The sequence below is a fragment of the Centruroides vittatus genome, unplaced genomic scaffold (assembly GCF_030686945.1).
Source record: "Centruroides vittatus isolate TY-2023 unplaced genomic scaffold, ASM3068694v2 contig_216, whole genome shotgun sequence".
Taxonomy (NCBI): domain Eukaryota; kingdom Metazoa; phylum Arthropoda; class Arachnida; order Scorpiones; family Buthidae; genus Centruroides; species Centruroides vittatus.
The window spans coordinates 426,679-446,483 of NW_027121347.1; the positions used below are offsets into that span (position 1 = coordinate 426,679).

General features: G+C 34.0%; 1 protein-coding gene across 1 annotated transcript in view; it reads right to left on the bottom strand.

Moving 5' to 3' along the window:
* Nucleotides 1-19,805, bottom strand: part of LOC136970777 (uncharacterized) — a 31,249-nt gene that overhangs the window by 11,271 nt on the left and 173 nt on the right. The window contains exon 2 of the mRNA XM_067265233.1: nucleotides 8,501-8,629. Within this exon, the coding sequence (XP_067121334.1) occupies nucleotides 8,501-8,615 (115 nt within the window). The 5' untranslated portion in view covers nucleotides 8,616-8,629. The remainder of the gene's footprint in view (nucleotides 1-8,500; nucleotides 8,630-19,805) is intronic.

The window sequence follows — 19,805 nt, forward strand, 5'->3', positions numbered from 1 at the left end:
TTATTATAATCGATTGGCGGCGGAAGAAATTCGAATTACGTCTTCGGGCACGTGACGCGTCCCGTCCAATCGCCGGCCGCGTCGTCCGGTTTGAATTTTCTGGAGGGCGTGGGAGGTTTCCGGCCACGCCGTCGCCCCCTTTCTGGGCGCCCCCTGCGTTATTTCGAGTGAGAAACCGGCGAGTAAACGGGGTCGAAGGGACAAAAATTGCCGTACGAGTCGTTACTCGGCGCGTAACGCATCCCAACGCGGAGTTCGTAACTTAGATCCCGCGTGATGATTTCGGGGGGTTAAGTGGCCGAGGGGACGATAAGTGACGAGATAAAAAGGTGTTTGTTTGCACGGTGGCTAAGCATTTCCTTTGCTCCTAGAATGCGAGGGGGAGAATGTCATCTGCCCTGTTCCCGTTCGCAGAAAGGGGGTAATGTTATCTTCTCTACAATCGTAACAAGTTGAAGACAAACACTCCTGCTGTTTTTCTCTCCTTTCTTCTAGAAAAATGATGATTTTCTTTGTTTAGTGCTGTCAGAGATGAAAAGCATGGTTTTTTTCTATTCGTTTATCCTCTATCAAATGGATGAAGAGGATGATTATCTTTGTAACTGAGCATTAAGCTCAGTTAGATGATGATGAGCATGATTTTCTATTAATTTATCTTGTACTAAAGGAATGAAAAGCATTGATTTTCCTTGTTTAATTCCCTGTCAGATGAAGAAAAGCATTGATTTTCCTTGTTTAATTCCCTGTCGGATGAAGAAAAGCATTGATTTTCCTTGTTTAATTCCCTGTCGGATGAAGAAAAGCATTGATTTTCCTTGTTTAATTCCATTCGGATGAAGAAAAGCATTGATTTTCCTTGTTTAATTCTCTGTCGGATGAAGAAAAGCATTGATTTTCTTTGTTTAATTCTCTGTCAAATGAAGAAAAGCATTGATTTTCCTTGTTTAATTCCCTGTCGGATGAAGAAAAGCATTGATTTTCCTTGTTTAATTCCCTGTCGGATGAAGAAAAGCATTGATTTTCCTTGTTTAATTCCATTCGGATGAAGAAAAGCATTGATTTTCCTTGTTTAATTCTCTGTCGGATGAAGAAAAGCATTGATTTTCTTTGTTTAATTCTCTGTCAAATGAAGAAAAGCATTGATTTTCCTTGTTTAATTTCCAGTCGCATGAAGAAAAGCATTGATTTTCCTTGTTTAATTCCCTGTCGGATGAAGAAAAGCATTGATTTTCTTTGTTTAATTCTCTGTCGGATGAAGAAAAGCATTGATTTTCCTTGTTTAATTCCCTGTCGGATGAAGAAAAGCATTGATTTTCCTTGTTTAATTCTCTGTCGGATGAAGAAAAGCATTGGTTTTCCTTGTTTAATTCTCTGTCAGATGATGAAAAGCATGCCTTTTTATCAGATAAATGAAATAATGATTTTTCCTTGTTTACCGCTCCATTAGATGATGAAAAGCATGGTTTTTATATTCATTTATCATCTAGCAAATGAATAATGATGGTTTTCCTTACTTTACAGTTTATATTAATAAGATGAATGGAAAGGATGATTTTCCTTGTTTAATGCTCTGTTAGATGAATGAATGTGATTTCCTTTGTCATAAACTCCATGAGATGAATCATGATGATAATTTTCTATTGTTTTATGCATTATCGGATGAATGAAAATGATAATTTTTATATCTACCTCTCTAAATTGAAGCATAAGATAACTTCGACAGAACTCAGATAAGAGAACTGTTATGATATTTGTCTCGTTCTCTGGAGGAGAGGTGTAAATATCCACAAACGACACAAATCTAAATGATCCGTTGCCTAAAATATGATGATTAAAAGATGTTTTGGGGATGTAGCTAAGAGGAATGTGTGAATAATTAGCTTAACGACAATAATGTTGAAATTACTGACGAGAATTGCAACTTAAACGGTAAAATTATGCAACGATTTGTCGGTAACAAACACTAACGGTAACATTGTAACGACACGCATCTAATTATTGCATCAGAAAGTCGGACGCCGGCCCAAATTAATGGCTTCGTGGAGTCGAGTACAGATTCTTATTCATTTTCCCCCCCTCCGAGTGTGGGAAATTATTATTTTAGTTCTAGTTTTAAAGAGAAATTTGGTTGGCGGCAAGGGAGTCGCGCGAGAGGAAGGGTGGGAGAACAGTTCCTGAATTCCCGAAACATGGTACGAGGCAGGAAGCGAAAGAGTAGAAAAAAATTGGCCGATAAGATTTCGCAGGAATTGGGTGCATTGTAATGTCAAGGGCTAAACGGAAAAATATTTTATGCATTTTCAAACAATTTCGACATACCGATGTGCGTTCGAATATGTCATAATTAAAGTGTGAGCGGAAAACTATGCATTTACTAGTTAAATAGGGTAAATTTTTAAAGGGGAAGGGTATTAAATAATCTCATTTAAAACAGTAAACAGCCCTAGTTTTCCATTAAAGTGATTTTTATTGCACAGAACAGGCCTCGATTCGGACTGGAAGCCCTATGCTATAATATAAAAGTCCCATCTGCTTCCAAGTATGAGATTCTATGCTGTAGCCTCGTAGCTTAAATTCTATTTTTTGATTTGAGTTAATGCTACAATTGCTTCTTGTAACTTATCCATCACTGGCTAATTTATAATTTGTAAATAATTTCGTCTCCGAATGCGACTTTAAAACAAAAATAAAACCCGAGCGATGATTATCACAGAGTGACTCATATTATTGTGAGAAAGGAACAGGAACAGATAATACATAGAAAATATGGTGGACAGGAAATTCCTTCTTCCTGTAGCTGATTGAACTGATTAGAAAGGAGACCTTTTCTCTACATCATTTTATTATCGCCAGCATTTTAATAATTATTTCAAATTACTAAACTAATGTCCACTGTCCCTCCAGTTACTTATGGCAACACATAAATAAATGTTTTGTCTCAGTTTAAAGGGGCAAATTAGCATTAAACAACGTAAAAATGAGAAAAGTTGGCATAAAACTCTTTCGAGAGCCTCCGGATTATGTATTAAATAAAATATTTGTCACTCGGCAAGTCATTTAGCAACTTTATCTCATAAATGGTCTACAGATTCTCGTGTTATAACTTTTCGTGTGACTAACTCCATGCATTAGATCCTAAATTACTAATTTAATGCAGGAAAATTTAGGATTTACTGCATATAATTGTCTTAGAATCCAGTTTAACGTATTTGTTAACATGCCGCTATTGATTTACGTACTTTTATATTAAAAAAGTACGGTAAATGAATAAGAAAGTGTTGTGCATTCCTCTCTACTAAAGTGTATTGTCGGGAAATTTCATAATATTTGATGTTTTTAACAAAGATATTTAAAAAAATAATTATTTTTGCTCAAAGCTGTATGGTTAAAATTCTATAGAAGACCTTACAGATATAATGATGAGTCATGCCAGTAGACAGAGGAAACTTGCTGAGCTAATTCCCCCATATAGTGCAACACTTGTTGGGGCAGACCTACACAGATTTTTAAGCAAAAATAAATCAGAACGTACGCTTTAGCTACAAATATTCGACAAATTGTAGCGAGTTTTAACAATAACTCTATGGGATGTTTGCGCAAACAATTAAACTTATCAACTAGCAAAGGAAGATAAGGATGTTATAAATAGGCTGGACGGAAAGTCTAACTCGACGCAGATAAAAACTGGGTAAAGACGGTCGACCGACGATAACTCGGCACGGATCGGGACAAGTGAGGAGAAGGAAGTCTTAACTCTATAAGTGAAGCAGTAATAATATGGTTCACAAACTCGAGACTAATAAATAGTTAATGGTTAATTTAAGACCATTTGTAGGGTTTTTAATATAAATTTTCTATTGCTGTAATCATTTTATGTCAATAACAGAGCATTAAATTACAGCTAATGCATCCTTTAAAAGATTTCCTTCACCTGGATAGAAGGCAAAACGCCATCGATTTATAGTATATTTTTATGTATATAAATATGCAAGAACAGTTTATATTGTCATAAAGATAAAATATAATTAAAAAAAAACAATAGCTGTAAACTTACAGACCGTCATTTTGACACATTTTCCCCAATATTACGAGGCCAGTAATTTTACCACAATTAAAGAAATGTCATTAATAAACGGCTGCCATTTCTAAATACCGTATTCGAAATCTAATTAAGTTCAACGTCAAATAAGGTAAGAATGTGGTAGTCGAGTGTGCAATTAAAAAAATTTCACATCTGCAGTATGTCTATAAGCAAGCACGAATGAATTTTCATCAGTTTTATGTCAGAAGTAGGACAATTTTTAAAATTTTTGGCAATGTTTAACCCTGTTTTGCACGTCAGAATATGCTATTTGTTTGCCCGCCATTCAAATAATGTTATGCTACAAAAGTGAAGTCTCGTAAGTTGTATTTTATCAACAAAAACAGAAGGAAGAAGTATTTCGCTAATCCTGGCTAATACATGATGCTCGAAAGAGGCTTTAGAAATGTGTGTTGCGGCAATACAAATTTTAACCAAAATTGTCATAAAACGTCAATTTTTGTATTTTGTTGGGCATTTTATATTGAGTTTTTGATCACTCAAGACACCCTTACGAATCTGCATCATCTCAGATAATTGAAACTCCACTGTAACAGCTTACACAATAGGATTTTTAGTGACATAAACTGGTTTTATCTCACTAAATAATTTAAATACCTATGCATTTAGATTCCTGATTGCTGCCATAAAGTGAAACACCCATTGTTTTTTTACTTGTACATAAAAACTTATTCATACTGTTGTTTATTAAATGTGCAATAATATTCAGCCTTAAAAAAATAAAATAATAATTAAAAAAAAACCCTGAAAATACAGATTATATTGTGTTGCAAGTAATAAAACTCTTTAAAAAAATCATTTGTAAGAAGAGAAAATGTATTATATTACTCATACGTTAGCACAAATATAATTTATGCAGGAAGGAAAGATTTGCGCAAGACCAACAGAACGTTCTCAGAGTTTAATGACATTCTATTGTTTGCGCTTCGTCTTCCGTAGCTAACATTATTCAGTTTTAAATATTGCAAACGACTAAAAGACATTTAAAATATTAATTATTTCCTGTTTAGTGTATTTATTGATACTTTAGTTAAGAATTTTCACCTAAAATTTGCTTAGAAAAAACCTTAAAGTTGAAACCTAGCTATGTAAATTTTATAGATATACACAAGCTAAATTAACCCCATAGTTTAGGGTACTGTACTGCAAGTGTACAGCTCAGGCTTTTAAATTTAATACTGTTTGGTGAAGAGGAAAGGCCTAGAGTTATCCCAGAAAGCAGTCGCAAAACTAATGTACGTGTACGAGCGGAGGGGAAGAGCTTATCTTTGATTGGCATAGAATGATGTTTGATTATTGTAATCAAAGTAGCTCCATCTGTTGAGTATTTATTCAAACATAAAATAAACAACATTAATAAATTAGCTGAAATCCAATCGTGGTTTTAACACGAGCATTACGTAATTTATATGTACACACACTGCTGGATTACTCTTAGAACACTACAAAAACTATTTAAACTGAAAATATGCTGTAATAAAAATAGATTTAAACTTACAATAGATATACGCCACTCAACCTTCTACTCGACTAACAGATCGGCAAAGGAGAAAGGTCCCGTAATGACGGATTATAACGGAGCCGAAAAATCTTTGTTAGCTATAAGCTTTCTACATACTGCCGTGTTGCGTTATATATAGCAGACCACACCAGAACATACCCCCATTGTCGAGCAGTGCCTATCTGTATTTTATAAACTGAAATTCTGCTGAATAGAATTATTGAATGCGCAACTGGATTGCGAACATTCGATCTATTTGAAATAGTTTGGGTTTTTGTAATGTCATTTCTAAGTTTGCAACCAAATTTCTACATTTAGAAACTCGAATTGCTACATTATTCTGCGTGTTGTAGGTTTTACAACTGAAACTGGAACAAATTAAATAAAGAAGTATAAGGAAAGTCATTGCAAAGGTGTAAAAATTTATAGCCTGGTTTTATTAATATCTTTTTATGGTTTGTATTAATTAAAAATCATTCATTTAGCTTTAAAACTGTTAAGGTGATTAAAAAATGTAGTAGAAAACAGAATGTCGAGGTTAAACGCCTACCTTTATGGTCAAATTTATCAGTAATTTATAGTATTATAATCGATATATAACTAGATGTTAGGTAGCTTTGTTTTAACTTCAATCTACATACACGAAATCTTTATTATGTTAATATTTTTATATTTTGCAGCACCTCAGAGTCAGTGTGGCAGCCTGGCATGCCACAGCAGCCAGTCGGAGACCACTAATCTAAGCGTCCCTTAATTTCACTTACGGTGGTGATGGATAATCAATATTCCGTTGATATTGGAAATAGAAGCTCTGCCGAATTAATATCGAAATGTAGTTACCGAAAGAGCAAGACTTTTATCATGTTTATATAAAGTTAGTATATATATCTATGTGTAAAAAATGTCGCACGTATTTAATATTGCTACTTGCCGTAGCATGATGCATGTGCTGAGATAAAGACAATTGTTTCTAGGCTTCTATGTAATGAAACTTACTACACGCAACAACCACCTTCTCAATTTTCTGCAAGCACATTTTCCTTTGTAAGTTCTATGTATATACCGATTGTGGCTGTAAAAAATGGATATGTTATTGATTTATGTGATTTTATTTTGTTTTATTAATGAATGTGACATGTGATCTGTTATAGTGGTAGCAATTTTATCCTGTAATTATCATTATCAATAGTGTCCTGCTGATTAACTGTAAGCTTTTATCATTGTTTTGCTTTGGATTATTTGCTAAAGGTCAAAATAATGAAGGTATGTTTCCAGAAACTTACTACAATTTACCGTGCAAAACTTATTAAAGAAGCTCCTCGAAGTGTGAATTCAATTCAAACAGCTTTTATCGGAACAAAAACGAGCCTCTGTTTCTAATTTGATTTGATTTATTGTTCACTTGATCCACTACGAAACTTGGGTTTTTTATAGAAGAGAATCCTGTCAATAACTAAGTTACCAATTAATTGATACCAACAATATTATAAATGAGGTATGACAGTGGCTTTTGAGATTTTTGTTTTTGTATTGTTTCACGTAGAACGTATGACTTTATCACACACATTCCCAAAAAATAGCTTCCTCTATCACTCGGGAAACGGTACATCTAAACATCCTGATCTGCTCAATCTACTCCATGCAAAATTTTAATAGAGTTTATTACAACTTTTGGTTTTCGGACACATTCGGCATTCTATCTTGTTTTCTGTTTGAGTCGTGCCAATTTCTGCATCTCTACGCAAATACTTTTTCAGTTAAAGCCCTGCATTTGTATTTATTGTCCCTGTAAGATGGCATTTTGATTTTAACAATTGAAAAGAGAGATGAATGACTGTTTAATATCTGTCAGTGTGCATTTGATATCCACTGGCATTTGGGATTTTATCCAAAATTCACTTACTTGTATAAAACTGTAGAGGAATTCCGAAACTGATAGGCAATTCTATTTTTGTAAAGTCTTGTGTTATAATACTGCTGTAGTATGGGAAGATTGTATACATATATCCAGTTTCAATATCATATGATGTAAAAGATTTTATTTCCCACTTAGTTCTTATTGGGATTTAAATTCTTCCTTTAAATTTAACAATCGACTTGTCTACACAGTTACGTTTACAGAGTATAATAAAATGGTCTAAACATCTTGAATTGAGGTATTTCGAAAAATTACCGACTTCCCGAATTTGAGTTCGCAAATTTATCTTCGGTTGGTCGTGTATTTAAATGGATCATCTAAAAAATCTGTTGAGATCAATCTCTTGTAAGTACATCTGAATAAAATAGTTGGGTCGACACATTTCTAGAGAAACTGTTCTGTTGCACTTTAAATTGGGCATATTCATTTGTCTTTTTTTATAATTAGAATAAATCAAATTATCATTGAAGAACTATTTGAAAACGTAATGGTTCTCTGACATTATCCAATATATTTTGTGGATTCATTCTCTGCAGCCACATAGCAAACGATATCAAACTCAAAATATCACTTTGGATGGTAACATCCAAATTGTCATCATTTGAGTCACTTACTCGCTCTGCCGACTCGTCGTCACTTTCTTTGTATTTATTTTATCTGCCCCGATTGAGTAAAAACTACAATCACAAATAACAATATGAAGTACAGATACAACATGCAACCATACGCTACAGACATTGGTGCCAGATTGACCGTAACGTGTTGCCGCTAAGGCACCCAAGAGGGCAAAGGGTTAAAGTTTAGTAAGAATAAATGGAAGTGTATTACAATGCAATATTTATAATGCAATCTAACCATTTCCATGCATAATATTAAACGATATAAAGTATAAGTGATTATTGATAATTATGTTGTTGTGATAAAGTTTCCTATGTAATATTTTTTAAAATTTGTTTTATCAAATTGGCAAAGCGCTCACCTTTCTCTGGATCCGTATATAACTTGTGACATTCTTTAAGAATCTTTTCGTTGACCGTTAAAGTGGCCGAATCGATGGTATTCGTTGCGGCTCTACGTTTTGCCTGTCCGCTCATACTTATGCAAAAAGCTGTCGTTAAAAATAATAAAATTATATTAATAATTTGAATTAATTAGTTTATAAATATAAACAATGTTAATTTAAATGCATAATTAAAAATACTTAGATTTCAAAATTTCTAATAATCTACAAAGTAGCCCGGTGGACCAGAAAGTAAAAATATTCTTACATAATATTATCAAATTTTCTGTCATTTGTAACCTCTTTCATTACAAACTAACACGTGCTATACAGGATGTCCCATAAGAATAGAACTGTAATAGTTATGTTGTTCTTTGTTTATTCTTTACAGGTAAAGTATAGCTCTTGATGGCGGGGACCCACAGTCAGTGTGATGTTGCCGAATGGTTTAATGAGTAGCATCCAGACTTTTTCACTAATCCAGATTTGGCCTGTTAAACCGTTCTGCAACTTCACGTAGACTGCGGTCTGCACTGTCAAAAAAAACTTAATTCTTTTCTCTTTATCAAAGCCATGCTTTACCTATAAAAGTCTAAACAAAGATGGACATAACTCCTATATTTCCAGACTTACGAAGCACCCATAAAATCAGTTTCTAGAATGTGATGTCTTCTGATCTTTAGTTTTTCCACTTTGTTCTCTTCCTCGACATCTCTCTTCTCTACCATTTTACATAAACCTCCATTCCAATTGGCTTCTTAAACTGCCTTTTCTTGTTTCCCATTGCTCAATTATCTCTCTTAGCTTGGCTTAATTCCACTTTAAATATTTGTACTGGCTGTGTGCACGTGCACACACAAAGTTCTATGTTTTTCACTTTTATAAGACTCTTACTTCCTTCGCACAAGCAATTTGTTTTTCCTGTATTCATACACACTTCTGTTGAAGTGCATTTGAAAGAAATTATGTAGAAGTTAATTAAACATGTACGTAAAACCTCCGCAAAGTCTCTGTGGGTAGTTGACAATTCTATTGCGATTTGATGTCTTAGCTACTACGCTTATTTGTTTCTTCTAGCTTAACATCTGACGACAAACATTAATTTGTCAATTGTAGTCATTGCGCATTGATTCAAGGTTAATTGGTGACAGAGCTGCATTAATTAAGCTGCAGAGTCTAATCTTACTGTCTATACCAGGGGTCGGCAACCTATGGCATGCGGGACAATTTTCAGTGGCACTCTGATTGAATAGAAATGTAGTAATAATTATATTTTAATTATTAATTACGCATTTATATGAAAACCATAGTTCAGTATAGGTCGTGGCACATTAAAAACGAATCTTTTGTCTGTGCATTTATATTACAGTGCTGCGTTCATGCTCTGTATCGCCATCTACGTGTTGTGCGTGCGCTTCACATGTATGTAAGAACATAATTCAATTAACAACTTGACTTCAAAATTACATATTCAAAAATGTAATTTTGAAGTCAATATACCGGAATTATACTGGACCAATTTTGATAATACTGTATATATAACAAAATTGGTAGAATCGCGTCGGTATAAATTAGGTTCGGCATAGCACCGCTAAAAGGTTGCCGAACTGTGGTCTATATAATCTAACACACTCTTATAAAAAATATCACATAAAAGGAGAATTTGCTCTTGGTAGATACCTCACATATTGACGAAAGTGTGGAAAAATACATGGAATGTGAAAGGAGACTGCTTTGGAAGATATTGAAAAGGCAAGACATTGTTTATTGCACTATAATCCATACAAGTTCAGCATTAGTTTCCCATTAGGCTTCATTCGTGTGGCGTCAACTTCGTAACATCACCACGACGCGTCTATTGTAGCTGCACTTGTCAAATTTGTGGTAAAAATTTTGTAATATAACGTAATTAAACTATCATTTTTCATAATTTACTTAATGCTTCCTTTCCTTTAAATGTTGTGTTTCTAATTCATATAATACATTAATAATTCACAAGGACTTATCATACAGGAACTATATCAGAGATTTTAGTTGTCCATGAAAATAAGGTGCATTCCTGTATGATAAGTCCTTGAATTATCAATGTATTATGTGATTTAGAAACATCGTTTTTCACTTTTGCAAATCTGTCATATTTCTGGAGTATAACTATTGTTGCCATGATTTATCAGATGGCCCTTGTATATCATTTTACAGTTTTTTATGCATGACAATTTATAATTTCCAACTTTTTGTGTATCTTTTCAAAAGTTAAATATCAACAGATATCTAAAAGCTTTCTAATATAGCAGTACATTCGTATTTCCTTGTAAACAATCGACATTTCATTTTGTCATGTCTGCCACACTGATCTATAGAAACTGTGACTGTCCTAGTTTACCATTGGCTATCGACTTTCCATTTCTGCTTACAACAACACTTGAGTATTTACGGTGAACACTGCATGTCCCTTGCAAGGGTCAAGACAGGACACAAGTGCTTCAGGGAAGGGCGGGTGTCACCGTACACTTGTGATATTCTTCGATGAATGTCTGTTTCCCCTACTCCTTCAGCTGTCAGAAAACGAACACCTCTTTGCTCTTCTTTTGACACCTCCATTTCACTGTTTCACTGTTTACAACATGACTGACCGCGGTGGACGATTGACGCGTGCTTCTGCTAGCTTTGTAGTCACGTGGTATGCACCCGTGACCCTCTAGGTGCGGGCTGTGATCTTTCGTGCTGTTGTCGGAACCACACATTCTTACACATGTAACGATATTACAATTCTGTGGTCGGTTTTCACATTCCAACCTCTGGCTCGTTTCTTTTTGAATGATCCTCATACAATGACAAAATATTTCTGATGTTTCTTTCTGCATTATTTTGATGCATCAATTCACCGTATTAACTAGCCAGGCTGGAGAGAATGCCAACACTGGTGCTTTATATGTGCCATCAATTTTTAAGTACGAAATAATCTTACTTCCAATTTAATGAAATATTATGTTAATTTTTACATAACTGAGAAACAGAGGTTTACTCAGTTATATAAAAATTTACGTATTAATTATGTAGGTATTAATTAAAATCCAAATAATTGTGGAATTAAATTGGGCTTTTTATTTTTATTCTATTTAGTTATAGTCCTAAAACCATACAAACCCTTATTGAAAAATTCCAGTACAAATGGAATGTATACCTTTAGGGGATACCACCAATGGTAACTACACAGTAGTAGAATACTTCCATTCTCTTCATGACATCTTTAAGGAAATTGGAAAGTTGCGGGTAAAAGAATTGTATACAAGAGAAATCTCGCAGTCTACAAGATCCTGCAAAACAACAAGGACTCGCCCAAACCCATCGGCATTCCAGGAGTGTGCACTGTTCCTATCACAGGTGATAGAGTAGCACAACTTAACTTACGTGGGAGCAACCTTATGATCTCTTAGTGTATGCTTCTGTGAGAGCCAAAATTGACGAAATTTTTGAGAGAAAAATTAAATTTCGTGTTTTGAATGCTAAATTAGTTCAAAACCCAGCAAAAATTTTTTCCATTTAATCAATTCAATCAAATTATCAGAGGATGATCACATCTCTCTCCCTGGAGTCGCTTCCTTTCCCAGGGAACTCATCGAATGCGTCACCATGAACTAACAACAAATATTCACCATTGGTCGAAATTAGTAACGTGGATAAAAAGAGGGCATGGAAACCAAAGGGGGAGGACCCCCAATATAAAAGGATTGAATCGAGGAAGAAGGTCGCCGAGAGTCCGGGAGTTCACCGATCTACCTTCTTTTCATATGAGTACAGACGAAGTGGAAGAATCGGTGGAAGGGTGGACGAACCTTCCACCGATCGCTCAACCGCCATTCCTTTCCATTGTTACCGTTCCCCAAACCTGACAAGCCAACATAACGAACTCAAATTCCCTCAACGATCCCGTTCATCAAGCTATCTATAACCTTGACAATTAACACGTTGACTGCCATCTACGAGATGACTCGTAGTTACCGTTTCTGCCTAGGACGCCACCTACGAGTTATATCGTAGTTTGTTTCCTTGCCATATTTGTGCAGCTACGATGTAATTCGTAGTATATCAGTGTAAATATGAATAGATAGCTTCAGGGGCAAGAACAAAAAATCAAGTTTGGCTTACATGAACAGAACATTTATTAATAAATGAACAGAAAATATAATAAAAAGTTTATTCAAAATCGAAAGCAAAACAATATTTTTATTGTTTGTGATAATTTATAAAACAGAAATATAAATTTAAATGAACAGAAAATATCATAAAAAGTTTATTCAAAATCAAAAGCAAAACGATATTTTTATTGTTTGTGATAATTTTTAAAACAATCTTCTACGCAAAGGGCTGGCTTGTCTAGACAGATTGGACAGAAATAACGCGTTTCTCGGCGTTTTTTAGCTTTGGTACAAATTCGACATGGCTTTGTCGGATGTTGTTTTTTCTGAGTAGGTGGGATACTCTGTAAATAGTGAAGCTCTTGCAATTTAATTTTTTTTGAAACTGGTTGAATCTCTTTTCCAATCAACGCTTTGACGAATGCTTCTCTAAACTTTATAAGTTTTATTTTAGAAGAAGTTGCTTTTTGAAAGAGTTTTTGCGCATTATGTATATATATTTCTATAATATGTAATGCAACCTTTTTGGGCCATCTAATAGTCTTTCTTAGAGCTGTGTAGTACGATAGCATTTTTTATTTCTTTATGTTTTGCAATTTCTTGTGCAGCATACAAATTGGTTTGTTCGACCAGTAATGCAAGAAATTCTTCCGAAAAAAATAGGTCTACCAGCATTTGCACTGTAAGGTTTGTCGTATCCAATTTCAAACCAACATTTTCTTGGAAAATAAATAGTTCAGGATTTTGTTGAGTTTCTGTCCACAAATTATCGTTTGGATTTGATGTGGTTGCTTGAGACGCATCGTCATTGCCTTCAGGTTCGAGAATAGTCTCATCTTCAGGTTCGGAGACGACGTCATAATCACTGTCCTCACTTGAATCCTCAGATGGTACATAATCGCTACTGTCGTTACCATCATCACCAAAAATTTTGTCAGATTCTGAATCACTTAGATTAGTGTAGTAATCAAGTTGTTTTTTAGTCAGTGGTCTTTTCTTATCCATATTGGGATATTTATAATTTGATTATAGAAATAAATAAAAAATAACACTCTCAAAAAAGACGTAAATGTGATGTGCTCGCCTCTATATCCGATTTATTACTAATGAATTTAGACGCACATCTCCGATTGGCTGTAGCGAAGTAACAGGACGAATCGTGTCTGTGCACGAATTAACTCGTAGTTTGGCTTTAGTGAAGAGCTTTCTGTTACATAAGCCAACTACGAGATAATTCGTAATACCTTTATTTTAAGAAAAACACATTCTATATGCTTTTTGATTATTACTATGTACTCTGATTAGAGTTTTTAATAATATAATATAATTAAATTAAGTTGGCGTTTTACAACAGAATCGTGAAAAGTCACGTGGCAGTCAACGTGTTAACCCACTAATCAAGGTATTTTGCTTCACGCGTAATATTGTAAACTCTCTCTCTCTCTCTCGTCTAAGAACCCGTTAACTTGAATACTCAATCGTGTTATGCTATATAGCTTTATCCAATTTAAGCTGCAATTTGAAAGCTAAAGAGAACTCTCTGTTATCTTATGTATATGTGTAAATAGGTTATATAAATAAATGGATATTTTTTCCTTTATAAGTAAGTTGTAATGTGCACTTCTTACAGTTGCGTCGTTTCTCGGTCTGTCTCATCCTGGACCCCAAGTGTCTACATATGTGACCGCTCACGCAAAATCGGAACAGCAGCCAACAAGGTTGCTGTTCCGAACCGATTATAATACTTCAGAAGTAATGAAAGAATGGGGTAAAGTTGCTATATATTGTATGCTCGACTTATTCCGGAAAGTTTGGAAGGATAAGACTCGCCCACTCGATTTGGTACAACTCTGTTAGAAGAGTTAAAATGGGCATTAGTATGAAGTGTTAAAATATACCGAAATGTGTTCTCACTGCTTGATCCGTATCCAACAAGGCCCGATATATACAAGACAGACCACCAAGGAATTTTTGAGTGCTCGGATTCAATCTCGGGTCCGTAAAGCATCGGGCCGACGCCTCGGCTACCTCGGCCATTCGACCGAGTTCGTGAAATATTGCTCCGTTTAAACTAGAAATGCAAGTTTTTAATGCATCCAACTCACTGTCTCAGTATACCACAAATATTTTGAGAATTGCAAAATTAAGTGAGGTTATACAGCCTTCTCTAGAGGGCATATTGAAAAAACGAACAAGCTACATCGTGTAAAAACGAATTAGTTTTTACTCTAAAACTGCGAAACTGTCGGTATTACATCAAAAACTATGATTATATGTTTAATTTCTTCATTTTGTCTTCTTTCTAATGATGTAAAATACCGGTGGAATTCCGAAAGTGTTTTTTTTTACGTGTTATTTGATTCAAAAATGCAAAAACAAACATATTAAATTTAAGAAACTAGCTGTAAATTATCTCAGCTTACACTGATTAACATCCGCTTTGTTTGAAATTTGAGAGGACGGTGTTATTTTTAATGTCTGGGTAGATGGTTAGTTTAGCCTGCACTGACTAATTACTACTGTACTACTAATGTCAACAAATCGTTAACTGTTTTATTATCTTGTAAATGAAAACTCTTCCTGATTTTATGTCAGTCAAATTACAATGTTATTATTTTATTGTACTTGAAAAAATGTTTTCTTTAACGTCTAATTAACAACTAGTTTTGTTAGATCCGATTGATTTTATATTTTAGTCGCGGTTTAACTGGCATGCCAGAAACTCTGGTATTACCGTCATTCCGTCATACTCGGCACTCCAAATGACTTTCATATCGAGGATGACCCTACCAGAAGTTTACAGTCATCTCTTCCAAATCCTATGTCAACGTAGTGTAGGACTGGGAGATGGATTATAGTTTCAGAATGTAGGTGAGAATGAAATGATTTAATGGAATAAGGCAATGCAGCATAAGGGTGATTGGTTGAGCAAACCAGAGGAGTTTTATGGGAAATTAGTCCCTGTTTAGATGCTAAACATGTAGAGAAAATGCTGAAAACTCATGCCACAGATATCCTCTCGATTGGGAACAGGCCCAAGCCAACTACACGGTTTGAAATTGAAGCGAGCAGGATGGATGAGATATAATGACAACAGATGGACTAAAACAGTGTAAGAGTGGACATTTTTAGGTAACAAAACAACAGTATAAACCAGGAGTGGACAGACTTTTGTTCTAGTGATTTTCCAGAAGATTTTATACAGTTGAGAATTGAATACATAAAAATAGGATAATGTCCTATATTCACCTAATAAATGCAATATTATCTACAAAAGTTAATGTGATTAATGAAATAACATAATTAAAACATTCATACTAAGAGTTCGTAGACAGCAGTTTACGAGTTGTACAGTACATGAGAAAATAGGACATTTCCCTGGCCACACTTTTAATAGGACTAGAGGAAACAACACAAAAACAAAATGATTTTCTGAGGCACTAGAATCTTTTAAAAATAATAATAATATTTAACAGCATTACCTTAATAATTTATGAAATCTGTTTACTTCGATGCGGATGATGATACAAAGAGATATCTTAAAGCTGATAAATGCATAATTCTATCAATTGTCCGTTTACATCCTGACGACCGACGGGACTGATTTGTCAGGCTCACTGTAAATGCTGATTGTTGTTATAATTTGGTTATTTGTAAATTTGATAATAGACTCATTATTACATTTAGTTTGAACGGTTGTGATCTATCAGACAATACATTGCACATGTAAGCATGTGTATCATCTGGGAGCTCATGCAGACTTTCAGTTATCTGGAATGCCAAAAATGCTTACGGATGAGTCATTGCAAATCATTATGACTCATCTACTTTGCAGGCTCCCGGGAGATGAAGAAATGACACACTTTGCTAATGCGCCCTGCTTATTAGGAACCATTCAAGTATTACGTCGATAGTTTGCAGAGGAGAGAGCGATTATTGACGATGGAGAGGGGGCAAGTCTTTGACAATATAAAATTGCACTATTGTTTATTTTCCCTCTGTTCATAACAAAATTGTCTGAAAATAATACTTGAGTATTTACAAATTTGTTTAAACTTCTAGTCCAATGACATAATTACAGGGAGGTGGTATCGCTATTTCTGATGATGAACAATGATGTGGGAGGGATTAAAAAAAGACAAATTTCTGCCGATGTAATACTTGAATGGCTCCTTATGAATAACTTCTTGAGGTAGATGTACGTTTTGTTATCTTCGAGTTTCTTTCGAAATTTATTTATTCTAGGTATCCTATACTAAGTATAGGATTTAAATCCATATTTTTACTCTATACATTCATCTACGATTTTTTATTTGTGAAATCTTGTGTTTTCAGTACAGCATCAAGAAAAGAATGGTCTATATATGTAGTGTTTCCAGCATTTTTGTGATATTATTTATGAAAAATATGACAAATTTTCACTAAGTTACTTTTCACGACATTAACTACAGAAATATAAGAGTAAACATACATATCAATCTATAATAATGAATTATGAATCAACTGGCATTAATACCTACCGATTAAATAAACATATTGGTATAATATATTCATATATAATTCACTGGATAATAATATTAAATATATTTATTTTAGTATCAAAGCATTAACAAATCAATGTACTAAATTCTATTTAAGCAAATTAATATATTATACTTAAAAGTATTGATTCGTTGACATCTGTTCTGTTCAAGCTTAATGCGCTAAAACGAATATTGATTTTCTAAGTATGAATACCCAATTTTCTATATGTCAATCAATGTACCAAGATAACTACAAATCAAAATAGATAAACTTGATTCATGCTTTTGTATAACTACTATAAATGAAGAAATGCGACTGGTGAAACACTAGCTGTAAAAAGGCAATTGGTCACCGGAAGGGACCAAAGCAGCAGTTCATATCTACTGTGTAGCAGTTCCTATGCCAATGTGAATGTACCATTAATCGTGTGGAGTAAAGCAAAACAACTAGTCAATGAAAACAGAATAATTCAGTTCAACTGAAGTGGATATTATATTAACTTTCAAAGGATTTTAGAGAGTAATTTATAGGAAAAGAATAAATTGTCTTCAAATCGAAATGCCAGATTTGTAGAGGATTTTGGAGGTTAATATATATTATGGATTTTTAGAGTTAATTGTAAGAGTCTTTATAATGTAAACATAAACTTTATAAACATAAGAGTCTTTATAATGTTTTAACGACTCGCAACAGATCCGTCAATCAATTTAACTTCTTAAAAAATATATAATATACATATAAAGATAACTCCATATGTTCAGTATTCACTAAATGCTGAGAAAACATGTGGTCAATTTACTTGAGACTAATATTTGGTATTTGATATCCTTGTCAATATATTATGTCAGATCAAAGAGACGTGAATAGAGTATACCGTATAAAATACCGAATAGTGTATAGCTAAAGTGGCCAATCTGTATAGCAAATAGTATAGCTAAAGTGGCCAATCTGTATAGCAAATAGTATAGCTAAAGTGGCCAATCTGTATAGTAATAGTGTATAGCAAAGTGGCTCGTTAGCCATATGCAGCTCTTCTAGACCCTTACTGCAGTTCCCATACACTTATACAATTCTTTTTCATAAACTTACTACACCCTACTTACACTCACATAATTTTTTGTAAATTTTGACTATTTTATAGTGTAATATACACAGTGATTGTAAATGTAATTAGCATCTTAACATTAAATGGACAACTGAAATCTTAGGGTACATTTGTAAACTTGGAGTTAAATGATTGTTTATCAGTAAAGTAATAGTGATAACTATAGTATATTAACTAAATACAAGGTAAATAGATGATGCACCTCTTGTGTACTTCTGATAGGCAACATAAAGCTGATACATAGAAGAGCTTTTTGTTCAAATTTACAAGTATTATTTATTAGTTATATTCAAATTTAATTGATTATACAAATACTTATCAGTTTGTTTTATTTTACTGTTCCCTTTCCCCCAATTATTTTTGATTATTAATATATGACACTAGTTAGTAAAGTAAACCAGTGGTCCCAATGTTGCAAAATTAAGTCCAGTCTATCTCTATATAATAGTACATAGTGTATATATACATATACACACACTAAACGCCATTATCTTGTTACAATTTGATGTTTGCACTTACTAACATTAATATAATGCACATAACATTATATTGGACGAAAGGTACAAATGCAGGTCTGAATGGGATGGTTAAAATCTTATCAGAGCTGTAGACTATGCACATAGGAGTAAAAAAATCAAACGAACTGAAGATCTATGTGCTACATGAGTGCAATTTCATGGAATGCGAGACCAACTACCAGCACCCTCTAGGGACAAAACTGGCATTTGTTTTGAGTTCCGCCATCTTTTTTGCAGCAACAGGTAAAGTTTCGTTAATATACAACATCAAGTGTGAAAGATAGAGCTGTTTACACAAGACACACAAATGGAAAATACTAAAATCTCTATTCGAGGTGTGATTCAATAATTGTTTTTTAAGAAGTGGGTGATACAAAATAAACATTGGACGACAAGACAGACAACTATGCCAGATTCAAGCAGCCCACCTCATCGTTGGTGAAGTACTCGATGTTATACAGTTTTAGGGGTGTGGGAGCTCACCCTATCCAGGCGCTTTGGTGCAAGCGACAGCTGGCATGGAAGCACATGCCTACATACGAAACACCAGTAAGGCAAGCAATAGCGAGCCTTCACGATGCAGAGTATGGAGAAGAGGCAGTATACTGATACACATTAAAAACTGACTTTTGGAGGTGAATATCTGGCAAAGGGTCGCGCTTACAGATACAGTTTCTTTGACTTTTTTGCTCATACGGGCACAGTCTATAGCTCCGACAAAGCCCCAATTCACCCAATTGGAGCTGCATTGGTACCTTTCATTCAAGATAATGTTTATGTGCATAATATTAACATTAGTAAGTGCAAACATCAAATGACAGTTTAAATTGTATTCTGGCAAATTAACCAGTTATAAACCACAATTTATGTAAATATTTACTTTAATTTTGTTAAAAATGATGTAATTTTGTTGGAAATTGTGTCATATACTTCATTATGTCATGCTGCTTGAATGTTGGTAAGTGTTACTTACAGGTAAAAAATGATTAAAATGAGCT